A 14789-nucleotide genomic window follows, 5' to 3' on the forward strand; every position below is an offset into this window, starting at 1 on the left:
CAACAAAAATGATTAGGGGGCTGGAGCACATGACTTATGAGGAGAGGCTTAGGGAACTGGGATTGTTTAGTCTGCAGAAGAGAAGAATGAGGGGGGATTTGATAGCTGCTTTCAACTACCTGAAAGGGGGTTCCAAAGAGGATGGATCTAGACTGTTCTCAGTGGTAGAAGACGACAGAACAAGGAGTAATGGTCTCAAGTTGCAGAGTGGAAGGTTTAGGTTGGATATTAGGAAAAACGTTTTCACTAGTAGGGGGGTGAAGCACTGGAATGGGTTACCTAGGGAGGTAGTGGAATCTCCTTCCTTAGAGGTTTTTAAGGTCAGGCTTGACAAAGCCCTGGCTGGGATGATTTAGTTGGGTTTGGTCCTGCTTTGAGCAGGGGGTTGGACTAGATGACCTCCTGAGGTCCCTTCCAACCCTGAGATTCTATGATTCTATGATTCTATGATTTTGTGTCACCCGTAGCCTCCATATTGGTGCACATGACAAAATTCATTCTGCAATGGACGTCAAAAATTGGAGGGAACACTGCTTGTGTGGGGGAGGGTTGCAACGTTATTTGAGGGTGTGTGTGTGTGTGTGTTGCAGCATGACATGGCATTGCCACCCTTACTTCTTCACTGCTGCCTGCAGAGCTGGACCCTCAGTCAGCAGCTGTCACTCTCCAGCCACCCAGCTCTGAAGTCAACAGTGCAGTAGTAAGAATGGCATATTACGGTATTGCCACTTTTACTTCTGCGCTGCTGCTAGGCGCCACCTTCAGAGCTGGGTACCCAGCCAACATCTGCCACTCTCTGGCCACCCAGCTCTGAAGGCAGTGCAGAAGTAAGGGTGGCACTACCATGACCCACCCCTACGATAATCCTGCAACCCTCCTGCAACTCCCTTTTGGGTCAGGACTCCCAATTTGAGAAACGCTGGTCTATTCCATTAAATCTGTACAGTATAGGGTAAAAGCACACAAAATATCAGATTTAATGTTGGGAGACCAGATTTCATTGTCCGTGACACATTTTTCATGGCCGTGAATTTGATAAGACCCTAACAATACCTCTTCCTAATAAGCATCAATTCCCCAAGCATAAACCCTCAGTAACTATGTTGGCCTTATACAGTATCCTGATTGGCAAAAAAAGCAGGTATAGCTACAACCCAGATGGAGGCTTTTTTCTTCCCTTCTCTTTCCTTCTCAAGTACATGGTCTTGTCAAATGTCCCCTGAAGCAGGGTTTTGGCTACCTCAAGGCTCTCTGTCTTACAGCATCACTGACCTCTTCAGATGTTAATTAGGGAACTAATTAACAAACACTGTACATATGATATTTTTAGTACTTATACCTCTTGCTCTCAAAGGAGTCATGTCCCAGAAATATGCACGGTGGGTGTTTTATTACTGGTATTTCTAATTATATTTTAGAAGGGACTGCAAAATATGTTTTATTACTGGTATTTCTAATTATATTTTAGAAGGGACTGCAAACCAGACAGAGATCAAAGATCAGTTAATGGTTACTGTCTCATCAATCACTCATTTGAGCTATTAGTGTTGTGCCATCCAAAAGGGTCATTGTGATCCAGCTCATTATGAACCAAGCTCACTGATTGCGTGTCTTTTGTGTTTTCTTTAGGTTTGCGACCTGCCCAACAGCTGATGTGACCAAAGTTTCAAGTTGAAACACACACACAGATAGAGCCTCTGATTAACCAATTTCAGAACTCTCAGTAAATTTCAGTACCAACTGTCTGATGCCAAGAAAACCCTGCTCCCAGAATCCTCTAGCAAATTCAGACATACCGAGCCATGCCAAACTCATGCTCACCACATTCATATCAATCACAGTAATTCATAATAATAATTTGGCACTGTCCCAATGTAATGCTGACAGAGCCTGGTCTTTGGCAGATGGGATCGAACCTGGGGCCTCTAGAGTTTAGTGTATGAACCTCTACTGCATGAGCCAAAAGCCAACTGCCTGTTAGCTAAAGCTGTAGAGCAGACTAATTTTCTCTCTCCCAATTAGTGGTCTCTGTGCCACTAGATGGGACATGTGGAAGTAGGAAAAAAATTAACAAGGATTTGAAGGGGATCTTAATGCATGTCAGTCAGTAGCAAGAGTCAGGCTAGTAGTTAGCAAGAATTAGGCCACACTGTAACCCTAATAACGTAAAACTTGTAGAAGCGAGGATGGTGTAAGGCAAGAGGAAAAGAACTGTGTAAGAAGTTATTACGACCTTGCAACTGATAACCAAATATGTAGACTGGTGTCTCCTAGAAGTGAGAAAAATAAGATGGCAGAATGGCTTATGTTTAAACAAAATGCAGTTGTTGCTCATTATTGTCTGTATTATTGCTTGTTATTGTCTGTAACAAAGGTATAAATGCTTGCTGTAATTGTTTACCTGTTGAGAGACCTGTCTGGGACTGGGGCGACCCTGTGTCCTAGGGCACTCCCTCCCTCTATTGTAATTACTGAAAAAATACTAAAGTATTTAATTTTGCTGCACCCAAAGAAAAAGTGAGAACTGAGTTTTTCTCCGACAATTTGGGGGCTCATCCGGATGGCAACGCCCACGGACCCACAGACTACTACGAATCATTCCCCTTCGAACCCCATGGCGCCACATGAAAGGTATAAGACCTTTTAAAATCTCTATTAGGGTATCAAAAAAAAACTGTCCGTGGAAACGTCTGTCTCTGTTGGGCTCACGCCATCTGAACTTATTAACTGTGCAGCAAAATCAAATGCAAGTGGTATTAAAAAAAGGCCCCAAAAAGGTTAGTTTATAGCAGTACTGAAAAACTGCTGGGTTGGCCAACAAAGTTAATGCATAGGTAAATGCATTAGGTAATGCATAGGTAAATGCATTAGGTATGCACCGGTGCTAAGGAGTTTTTACCGCCTCAAGAGGGGTTGTCATACCGCCTCATGGTATTGGGTCCAAACGTAAGGTAAAAATGCATCGTGGTAATAAAAAATAAAGACCTTGGTGTGTGTGTGTGCGTGTACACCAGTGTAAGTAACTGTTACTGGAAGACGCCCAAAGTACCCTGTAAAGCAAAAGCTCGTAACCAAAACTACTCTAACGCAAGCCCGGTAACTAGTAAATCTTTAAAAAATCCAACCCAAAGCAATAACACAAAGGGTAACACTTATACCTTAATAAATAGAATAAAATGGGTACCTTAATAAGACAAAGTTGTCACCAAAGCAGAAAGGTGTCAAAGCACAAATACCCCATATATATATATATTTTTTTAAGAGATGGGAAAAACCAGTATGAGCGAGCATTCAGCATGTCATCAGAAGACATCTTTGGGGCTCTCTACAGGTAATAATTTAGTGTCGGGAATTTTATGCTTTTCTTTTATGTGGATGACTTTTCTATTTTGTGTTACCACTTTGACTGTGAAATATGGTGATTAGTCCTGTTCACATGAAAACCCCATCATTTCAATGACATCCAGTGTTGAGAGTAAGGTGCTCGTCACCTTGGTATCTAAGCATCAAGTTCTTACTGGCAACTTATCATGAACAATTTGCTATGTAGAATGTTTGGTATAATGGAAAATTCTGTTAAATGAAAAACAGCTGGAGACCCTTAGGCTTAACATCATATCACTGCTAGATGATAAGTGTAATTTACAGTAAGTCTCATTAAAATGTAGGATGTGAAACAACGTGGATTTATTCTTAATATTTTGCATATCTGCTAATTTAAGTTTATTTTGATAGTGATCAAAATAGACGATTGTGCATGCTGGCAGAGAAACAGGGTTTAATATAGTATTTTAGCTAAAAGAACAAGAGCTATATGATGCTAGCAATCAATGAATGTGTCATAATTTACTTGCACTACAAACAACGTTCTTTCAAATCACTAGATCAGAAGAAGAGATGATCAAATTCATGTATTTTTTAAATGCATTTTGGAGTATAGATGGCAGAGATGTGATTGCTGCATTTGACCTTTCACCTTTCACTGTCATTTATGATCTGGGAGGTAAGTGTCATCAGAACTTTGAACTGTCTTCTTTGATAAGCTATGGATAAATACTACACTTGTTCTACGACCTGCGTGAGCAATGGAAAAACAGGACTGACTAAATAGCCAGGATCTATCATAAGGGAAGCATTTTACATTCTGAGGCAAAGTTATATAAACATTTGAAAATGATAAAAGCATTAGAAAGCAGAATGTTTTCCTGAGTCTAAAGAACCCCATAGATCTAAATAGCTGCTTATTTTCCTTCTCATTGATTTGGGAGGTTTTTCTTCTGCCATCGCTTAAGAAATTCTGCCAGAACAGCCTCCAGGCTACTCTTCTCTTCATTCAGTAACTTTAGGTTGATGAATTGCCTACATACGTCTTACTCCCAAACAGCTTTACCATTGTCTCTGTATTTCAATCCTGTCAGGATTTATAGCACCAGGCAATCTCCATTTGTACTTCTCCCCTGCTGTTTTGCTCTTCCATGTTTCTAAAACACAGAAAGCAGAAATGAAGACTGGCTAATCTGTTCTAATCACTTTCACTTCTCAGCCTCTAAAGGCATTCAGTGTGCCTCAGCTGTGTCTTATTCTTCTTTGCAATGGCGTTGCCTATGATTTTCTGAGTAATATTGATGACAATTTTCCGCTGGAGCTGTGCATAGCAGTAGAACAGCCTCTGCCAATGTATTTCCTTGATGGCAGCAAATATAGCCCTACAGTTTGTATGTCAAAATTCTGCAATCACAACACACCACAATCACTTCTGTGTTTTTCATGAGCCAAGTGATGTATTAAAATCTGCTACATATGATGATGATGATGATGTTTTCAGTGTTATGTTTTATTATTTCAAGGTTTTCTTGACTACATTTGTTGGGTTATTTCCATGCCCATGGCCCTGATTCAGCCTCAATTGGCATTATCGTGTATTTAAGGATGGGCCTGTTGCCGGCCCAAAGGGCCCGAGGGGGGTGCAACAGTGGGGTTCGTTGCCCGGTGTGCATCGCGCTAATTAACACACCAGGGTGGAGAAGCAAACCAGTTTATTTGAGCTCAAATAAGGTGCAAGGGAGAAAAAGCAATCTCAAATCCTGCACACCCGCACGCAGGCGGGGTCCCGGCATTTATACCCCCTTGTGAGGGTTTATCTGTACTTTTCCCACCGTGGGGGCTACTTTCTCATGCATATAACTTTAATTACAGCATCTTCTTTCCGCCTATCTTATCTAGTATTGGCTGCATCTAGTGCCAAGCGGCCTTGCAGCTGCCAGTAGTCAGCACATAACACAAGAGGTTACAAAAATTTAGTAACGCTAACAAAAGCACTTCACATAGAGGTACTTTGGTTCACATAGGCCCAGAGCCATCCTCCCAAGTTACCTAGATTTATGCCTAGTGACACCAACAGGCCTGTGCTTAAGCACCTGGGTGAACCAGTGTCCATAAGCATGCTCTGTTCTGCCCTCTGACTATTTCATTTTAAATAGATCTGGCTGGGAAAATGAATCTCACAGTGCAAAAGTTTCAAGGTTTTAGAAATAAACTGTATCCGAAATTGGGATGAAAAGCCAAAATCTCAAACATTTTTGCAGAAGAGAAATTCTGCAATATTTCATTTTGGAAACACCAAAGTGTTCCCGGTGAGGGTAAAGTTTCGCAAATGAAAGATGCTTCTTGGAGGGAGCTCTGCTCTGTGGCAACCCCATCACAGGAGCTGCTGAGGAGCCAGGGAGCTGGGGGATCCCAGAAAACTGTTCGCCATATGGGTTACTGGCAAGGTAGGGCAGGCAAGCTGGAAGTAAGTAAGTTATTCTGAAGCTTAATGTATTATAGCCATGGAATCTTTCCAGATTGTCCCACACCCCACCTGTCACTTGAACTCAACTTATAGTTCCTTTCCCCCTCTCCTGCCTTCTCTCCAAGACAAATGTACTGGTTGTCTTGAGATTTCTTCTGTGCTTCTCAGACTGAAATCAGTGTTTTTATTACAAGGGATTTAAAAGTGTTCTTGGTGGCTGTTTGTATAGAATTGATATTGAAGAGCCACTCTAGAATTTTGTAGGCTCAAAATTTGGACCACTTGCTTCCCTCCCATCCTTCTTTCTGTTTGCAAAGTCCTTATACAGAAAATCTTTCGGTGCCCTTTTTCCGTCTGAATCCAAACCCTACAATAGTTGATGGGAATTGTCCCATTGACTCCACTGATTTTTTGGAGCAGGCCATTGTTGAATGCTCACTGCCCGCAGTCTTATGCAAATGACTAGCTCTGCAGGAGCAAACCCGTGTGTTTGTGGGATGGAGCAAAAGCAGCTGAAGCAGAGAAACCAGATCACTTTTCAGTTCACTGTTGTAAACAGTGAGAAAAACATGAATTTAAATATCATGGGAAAAATAACCTTGGCATATGCTGTCCTTTTAATGTAAACTAACTCAACTCATGCTCCTCACCACTTTTAATGTAAACTAACTCAACTCATGCTCCTCACCAGTTTCTTTCCCCCTCTAGGGTTTGTTTTTACAATATAAACAAACCCCATCCTGAACATTAACTGTATGGTAATGTTTTGAATGGTGAATACTGGATGTGAATCTTTTACATTTTTAACCATTCTGTTATTTTGCTCATGGCTCAGTGTGGCATTTTCTATATACCAAGACCTGGCTTTGGTGTAAACCTAATGGGAGGAGGCAAGGGCTTTGGAAATCCAGCTTGCCTAGAGTTCTAATGCATTGCTGCAGAGACTGTAATGATTGTGACTATGCTGGGACACAGGAGACTTGTGTTCTATACCAGCTCTCTGCCCCATGCCTGCTGCATGACCGTAGGCAAGTCATTTCCCCTCTGTGGGCCTCTGTTGTCCCATCTGTATAATGGAGATAACAAAATGTGCCTCCTTTGTAAAGTGCTTTGATATTAATAGCACTATAGACTCATAGACTTTAAGGCCAGTGGGGACCATCTTGATCATCTAGTTTAATAGCACTATATAAGAGGCTAAGTATTATTATTATGCTACATGCCTTCCTAATGACTGAAGATGGGAGCTTTAAAATAGAGGAATGGTCCATCAATTGTAGCTAAGGGGAGACTATCTGTTGTAGTAAGTCACTTGTACTTTGGCTTTTAGTTTAATCTAATGCTGGTGGAAAAAAAATTCAGACTATATTCACCAAAAAATTGAGGTTTCTGTTTTCTAATGTTCCAAAGAGATTCTATTTTATTTGTTTATATTCTCATATTAGATGGAAAACATTGAAATGGTAATCTCCATTTCCTCTTTACCAAAATACAGGCTTTCAGTGAAAAATACTTCTAGTTATATTTTTTATTAAAAAATAGTCATAAAAATATCATGGAAACTAAAATTTAGATAAAGTCAATATTGCACAAAAATTCCATATTCAGAATGACCATTTCTTTGAAAGAAAACACTCTTCCTTTGAAAATTTCCAGCCAGCTGTAGTGGCATCATACTACATTGTTTTAAAGCAATACCCTTTATGCTCCAGTGATTAGATCACTGGGAAACAGAGAATTGGGTCTTATTCCGGAGAGAGAGGCTGAGAGACCATGACCAAATCACTTATGTTTTTTGTATTTCAGTGTCTCCTTCTGTAAAAGTGGATACTAACATTAACCTACCTCACAAGGCGGCATGAATCTGAGTTCATTGCAGTCTAAGTTTCTTAGATGGAAGATATTATAAAAATGACCAATGTTGTTATATTTGAGCATTTACCCTGTATTTCATTTTCACTATAAGGATGTGCAGGTGGTTTGGCCCAGGAATGTATTTCTTTGTACCCAAAGTCTACAGTCACAATTTATGACCTACCTAAAGTAGTGCAAGTGGCGAAGGAGCGTTTTGTACCCCCAGAAGAACGTCGGATCACTTTCCATGAAGGTAAACTTGGTTCATTTTGTGTGTGCTCATCTGCAAAGAAAAATGTGCTGAAAGGACCATGTTTCATGATAACAGAATCTCATGAGCAATGTACACCATTTGAACTTGTTTACTCACCTGAAAAAGCTGAGATATTAGGTGCCAAGGATGCAAATATATTCCAAGTCCTTGAACATTATCCATATTAAACAGCAATGAAAAAACCAAAACAAACAAACAAAACACCTCCATGAAGTGGCCTTCCTAGCCCTTCCAGGTGTCACCCTGGGGGGAGGTAGGATGTGGCTTCACTGTACAATTGTGGGCAGTCCAAAGCAGGCTAAATTGTTGAAAACAGTAGGTTGTGTAGATTAGTGCAATGTGACTGGTCACAAAGGTCCATAAAGACCTCCATGTTACATTTGAAGGGATAAATGCTGTTGGGTAATGTTACAATATACATGTGACCCACTGCCAGGTGGTTTACTCTTTAATTAGAGTCACCAATCCATAACAAAAGAGCTCCTCTCATACAACACTGCTTAACAAGAAGCCAAAACATGCAGTCCCCTTAGGCATTCCAACCCCTAGCTCCCAATCCAGACAAATAGATCTTGTACAGTAAGAGGTTACTGAGTGTGACCCAATTCCCTGTACATTAAGGTTCCTCAATCTCAAAGGATTAGCCACAGATCCCAGGTCAATAAATATTTCAGATTTTACCAAAATCAAGCTGCCACTCAATGTTTAATAAACTAACTAAGAATGTATTAAAAATAAAGAAGAGAGTTCTAAAATAGGTATAATATATATATATATATATATAACAAAAAAAATTGCTAAGTCCTGAGATGAGGTTTGCAGCTTTGATGTAGTCTGCTGATTTGCAGAAGTCTCTCTGGCAAACTTCCAAAAGCTTGGAAGGGCCTCAGTCCCTAGCTTAGAATACTTCTTTTGTTATAAATCTACAGTGCAGAGAAGTTTGGAGCAGGAATGAGGCAAGATGGAGTTTTCTCAGCTGTAATTTATACCCTCTGCCATGTGCCTTGAAATTTACTGTCCCAAACCAAGCCCACTGAACAGGTACATGGAGAGTTACTGGCCAACGTGGATTCTTAGGTCACATGTCCCCACCACATGTCCATACATGTTTTGCTGAATCACAGCTCCTTGCTATCTGAGGCATTCTAAGGAAGAGGCTATCTGGAAAGCTGATTCTTTCTAATAGCCCTTCCACACTTGGATAGTCCATCCACAATGGGCTGTCGAGACTGGATGTAAACATCCTAGAGGGTGTCACTCCAAGAACAAACACAATTGAGATGCAAATACATAGCCAATATCATAACTTCACATACAGTGATGGTACAAAGATTTAAACAGGATTTGTTAGCATGTATCTTTTCCATTGTTATCTTACATGACATACTTTGTACAAAGTTTGTTGCAGTTGTATAATAGTGATACCAGCTATGATAAATATAGTTATCCTCAATCATATAGCATCATCCATCACACCAGTGTAGGGGTATGTTGGTTTTAGGTATCTAGTTTTACTATTTAAATAGAAATAAATGGTCAATTTTGGAGGGTGGGAGTCAAGAGAGGAGAGGGGAGAGAGAAAGGGGCCCCAGCAGTGAAGAAGGGGAAAAAGTGGAAGGGACGGGGGATGACCTAAAAGCAAAGGCAGAGAAGTGTGATAGACGGTTTATATGGATGAAGCAGACGGGAAACGGAGAGAAAGAGAGAGAGAGAGAAATGAAATTGGCATACAAGTGGATGGATAAAGAGCACATCACCAATTATTCAATACTGGGAGATTTGCCCCCTAAGTGGGCTGTGAATACTCAGCATGACAAGCCAGAAGAGTGTAGCTTCCCAGCAAGTCTCTCAAACAGTTCTGGAGCTAGCATGTACTTTTCGCAATTCCAGATTTAAAATGTTTGCTTATTCAGGCCTGGTTTTTGTATTGTTTTTCTTTTTGTTACAGGAGATTTTTTTAAAGATCCAATTCCAGAAGCTGACCTGTACATTTTGGCTAGGATCCTGCATGACTGGGCAGATGACAAGTGTATGCAGCTACTAACAAAAATCTACAAGGCTTGCAAGCCTGGTATGTTTTCCTCTTTGCAAAATAGAGACATATATGCATCATTTGGTTTGGACAGGTTTTTTTTTAAAGGGCCATTTCAATGAAAGACTAAGTAAAGAAAAATACACTGCAAACCTTTCTCCTTTTACATTAGTGATTTGCATCCAGATCCCATGAGTAAGAATGGCCAACTTGAAAATTTGCTTCTAGTAATATTGCCGAGTTTCCAGAATTGTCCTGGAGTCTCCAAGAATTAAAGATTAATCTTTAATTAAAGATTATGACATCTGACAAAACCTCCATGAATACGTCCATCCAAAGTTGGCCTCTAGGTTTGGCATACACTTTAGACATGCAAGGCCACATTTATAAAGTTATTCAGGTGCCTAATGATGTTGATAGGCACCCATTCAAATTTTGAAAATTGCCAATGTGCATTTTAAATTATTTTAAAACTCTGGCCCACGGGGCTTGATTTTCACAGATGCCGAGCAACCACACCTCTGGTTCATTTCTGCTGGAGTAAATAAATGTTTCAATCACAGCTGATAGGTTCCCCTTCACTCTCTACTTCGACGTACAGGAAATAATAGCTTATTGATGCATAGAATCCCTCTTGCTATTTCATTAACTACTGTAGCAACATAACATGATTTTTCTTTTAATGTAAAGGGGATCTCTAAGATTATGGAAATAGCTAAAAATGCAGTTGGAAAATAAGCTTTAGTGTCCTTCTCTGACATATTAATGTGTTTGTTTTTAAATCTCTTTATCCCACCAGGGGGCGGAGTGCTGTTGGTTGAAACACTTTTGAATGAAGACAAAACTGGGCCTTTAGAAGCCCAGCTCTTCTCTCTGATGATGTTGGTTCAGGCTGAAGGAAAAGAACAAACGCCAACCGAGTACAGCAAGCTCCTCGCTGCAGCTGGTTTCAGAGAGATTCAAGTCAAGAAAACAGGAAAGCTCTATGATGCTATTTTAGGAAGAAAATAATTCTGTCTCTTCTTTCTTGCCTGTTGTTAGATGTGTAAATGCAGTGACGTGACCAGCTTTTACTAGACCGCAGCAATGAACCCAGCTCATAGTTAACCATGTCACTTTCTTTGTACAACAATACACTGCTAGAACATTCACTCATTATGTATGTTGAGCCTACAAGGACTGATGGTCTGCCAGTTTGAATGGGAATCCTGTTTGGCTCTGGACTCTAACTGTGGGAATAAAGTAATTAACACAGGTTTAACAAGAAATAGCATGTGAAAGCAACTATGTGTTGCCGGCCCAGAGGGCCCGAGGGGGCAACAGCGGGGTTCGTTGCCCGGTGTGCGTCGCACTAATTAACACACCAGGGTGGAGAAGCAAACCAAGTTTATTTGAGATCTCAAAGCGATGCCAGGAGACAGACACGTCTCAAATCAAGCACACTAATTACAAGCAAGTTCCCTTTTATATTTCAAGCTGTCTGTACAAGCCTTTGTTTCTCCCTCTTTTTCCCCCTTCTTCCCTCCCCCTTGCAACAGTTACACTAAATACTATATTGTAGCTTGTTAGAACTGTTCTCATTCGCATGTTTATCTATGGCCTTCACAGCACAGACGCATGCAGACTTCCCTCCCTCTTCTCCCCCGTCTTACTGCCGCTTTTTGCTGTTTCGAGCTGTACTGCAGCTGCAAGCTAAGAAAGCTGACAATTACAAATTTTTGCTTGCTGTTTGTTAGCATTTTAGGCTGGTTAAAGTTCACAGCATGGAAGAACTTTGGTTCACCCAGGCCTAGAGACACAACTTTGGTTCACTTAGGCCTAGGGACACCAACAACTCCCCCTTTTGAGAATACTCAACAAACTTTTAGCTGAGTTTTCTCAAACTTTGAGGACAAAAAACAATTAAGCTCCAGGGAGCTGGGGTCATTAATAAGGGGGTATTCAGTCCCACATTCATCCTCCCCATGGACCCAGCAGGATTTGGTATGTGGGAGCCCACATCCACCCTGACCGGTCCATATGCTTGGAAAGAGCACTGTGAATGTCCACACTTCCATCCAGCAAGTGTCCAAGTATGTCTCCATGACCACAGGTCAGATGGTTCCTGATGTGTCTGTAAGGGCAGTGGGCCAAGTCTGGTGCTCAAGATCACGCCGAATGGCCATCAGCTGGTCATTCAGGAAATCCTGAATTTCTGAACATGCTAGATCTCACTGCAATGCCTTCCCAGCCTCAGTGATATTCAATACCATCTCTGTCAGTAACTTCTGGGTCATAGAACTAAGGGTGGAAATGACATGTAACTCATCAACTCCAGCCTATACTTGGGTTAGCTGAGCTCCAGAAATAAGGCTAGTGGCCTTTTCTAGTTGGCCCAATTTCTTATCATGTTCTTGGCTTTTAAGAATATTTTAAATGGCTGTTGCACTATTGGCCCTAACCCGCAGGGATCTGGTTTATTCCCCATTTTTCCAGAGGAAATAACCCAGGCTCTCTGTTGTGCTCATCCAATGGCAGCCCCTTGTGAGCAATCTGGGTATGTAGAAGTGATCTGGAAACTGGATAAGGGCAATGTCATTTAAAATCCAATTAGGGAGGGCATTACATGCTGAAGGATTTATCCAAATCACAGGGCGCAGCCTGTAGAATAAACCCCAAAATCCAATCAATACCACATTCCCAAGCATGGGTCCCACAAATTTCTTCCTGCCCATATATAATTCTTTGTTTCTTCACCAGGGTCAGTTTTTAATGTTTTTTTGTAGTCAGGAATTCCTGGACTTTGGCAATTTCAGTAGAGTGAGTGTTCCATCTTCTTTCCCGAAACAGTCGTGGTTCAACATCCTACAGGGGAGAGGTTACCAGCACATCACCCTGTAATGGTTTTGATTCTTCTAGAAAAGTTCAAAGGCACAGTAAATCTGTCAGTGGACAAGGGAGAGGTTACTAGACTTCACCTTGTACTCTTTCCCTGCTGTCCAGAAAGCACAGTGGAGCTAGAAGAAGAAATAGGCTAATCATCAGTAGGCGAATTCTCCTGATGTGGAGTGATCTTTTTGCAGTGAGAATCATGGGTCCAGACAATCAGTCTTTGGCACTTCACAGTGGTGTCGGTAGTTAGCAGGACTTAATAAGGGCCTTTCCAGCATGGAGCCAAAGCAGTCTTTCGTTGGTAGACCTTTACATTGATCCAGTCTTCTGGTTCCAAGGATTGGCAGGGCTGCTAGGGTCTTTGGGTAGCGCTTCTTTACCTGTGAGAAAAGAAACCTAACACATTTCATCAGTGCCTGGCAGTGTTTTACAGATTTCATAGCTGCGTGGGCAAATTTAAGTCCCCCCCTTTTTCTGGTTATCAGCCAAGTCTTAACTGTGAGCAGTGTCCCTGAATGGCAAAACAGGGGAATTACCCCATATTTTCTTGTATGTGTTTCATAGGCAGCCCAGGTTTCAGTGGCTTCTACCTTATCAGTTAGATAATTTGCATTAATACAGATGCTTTTTGGCTTGCTTTTTACTTTTAACTCCTGCTTTTAAACACTGAAAGAAAACATCACCACTTCTAGTGCCCTTAGAGCCTAATACAATTTTAATTACATAGCACTGTATACATTTTTTAGCTAATTCAACAAAATTGTTCACAAGCAAATAATTGCAATCTAATAATTTCTTTGCCTGAATTTATTTACAAACATTTTAAAGACACCAAGAACTTTCTTCTTTAACATTTTTACAAAATGTTCCCTCCAGCAACTACAGAGTTAACTCTTCACTCTCCCTTAAATCACTTTCTTAAATCACTTATCAATTCAAATCACCATTCCAAATATCCTCCTGGGTATTTGGAATCCCCATGCTTATACTTACTTACTCCTTCCTTCCACTACACCCTCAAAAGTTTCCAACCTGTTTTCCAATCTCTCTGTCTGTTGCCTGCCCGCCTGGGCCCGATCCTGCTTTTCTCGCTGAACCGTCCCTTCCTTGGGCACTAACTTGTTCCACTACCAGTTTAGCTAGGAGGGTGGGCTTCTTAACTAGCCCCCACCCCTTCTGGTCTTTTCCCTTAAACATTTTTACTTACAAGACTACCCGAGTCCTCCCTTGTGAGGCTTGCCACCTGGGCAAAAATACATGGCCCATTGGGTAAAGGCCATCTATCTGCTGACACTTAAACAGAAAAGAGAATTACACAGAGAACAGAGGGAATTACGGTCTAATCCAGATTTTCCTACTTCTATTACACTGTCCATTACAGGGGACGGGACAGAAGAATCTCAATACAACCTCAGAGCTTCATCACACACAATGGCTTCCACCCTGAGGAATTATGAACGAGAAGTTCAGTTCCGCCCACACACCTAACGCCCAAATGAACAGAGCAGAAAAACAACAGCAACCAGTTAAACAGAACAGAACCAGAACCCAGATAGCAAACCAGAACCAGACAGTGTTTCTTTATTCTATTATGGCTCACCTTTAATCACGCAATCCTCAACATATAACTCCAACAACATAGAGCAAACATAAAATAACAAGGGTAAAACAGATAGATGGTGTAAATTCTGCAGGGCTCCCCCATTCTCGATTGCTCACCAAACTGTGACAAATTTCTGTTACCAATCTATCCCTCATGTCAGGTTGGGGGAGGATAAAGAAAACACAACATGTAACCAAATTTTAAAGCTTCATTAAAAATAATAAAACAACAATGGAGAGTGTTGGGAACGCTCCCACATCACTCAGGAAAAATATGAATGCCCCAAGCCTTAAGCCACTTTAATACTCACATATGTCCAGACTGGCCACATCTGTGTATAACGTTCAGAGAAGGGGAATAGGTG

At 41.1% G+C, this 14789-nt stretch overlaps 1 protein-coding gene across 1 annotated transcript in view; it reads left to right on the top strand.

Annotated features, from left to right (window-relative positions):
* LOC120395792 (acetylserotonin O-methyltransferase-like) overlaps window positions 1-11243 on the top strand; it is a 32121-nt gene extending 20878 nt beyond the window's left edge. The window contains exons 6-8 of the mRNA XM_039520510.1: window positions 7758-7898; window positions 9868-9990; window positions 10751-11243. Coding sequence (XP_039376444.1) covers window positions 7758-7898; window positions 9868-9990; window positions 10751-10962 — 476 coding nt within the window. The 3' untranslated portion in view covers window positions 10963-11243. The remainder of the gene's footprint in view (window positions 1-7757; window positions 7899-9867; window positions 9991-10750) is intronic.
* Window positions 11244-14789: the final 3546 nt, after the last annotated feature.

This window comes from Mauremys reevesii, linkage group 1 (assembly GCF_016161935.1).
Source record: "Mauremys reevesii isolate NIE-2019 linkage group 1, ASM1616193v1, whole genome shotgun sequence".
Classification (NCBI taxonomy): Eukaryota; Metazoa; Chordata; order Testudines; family Geoemydidae; genus Mauremys; species Mauremys reevesii.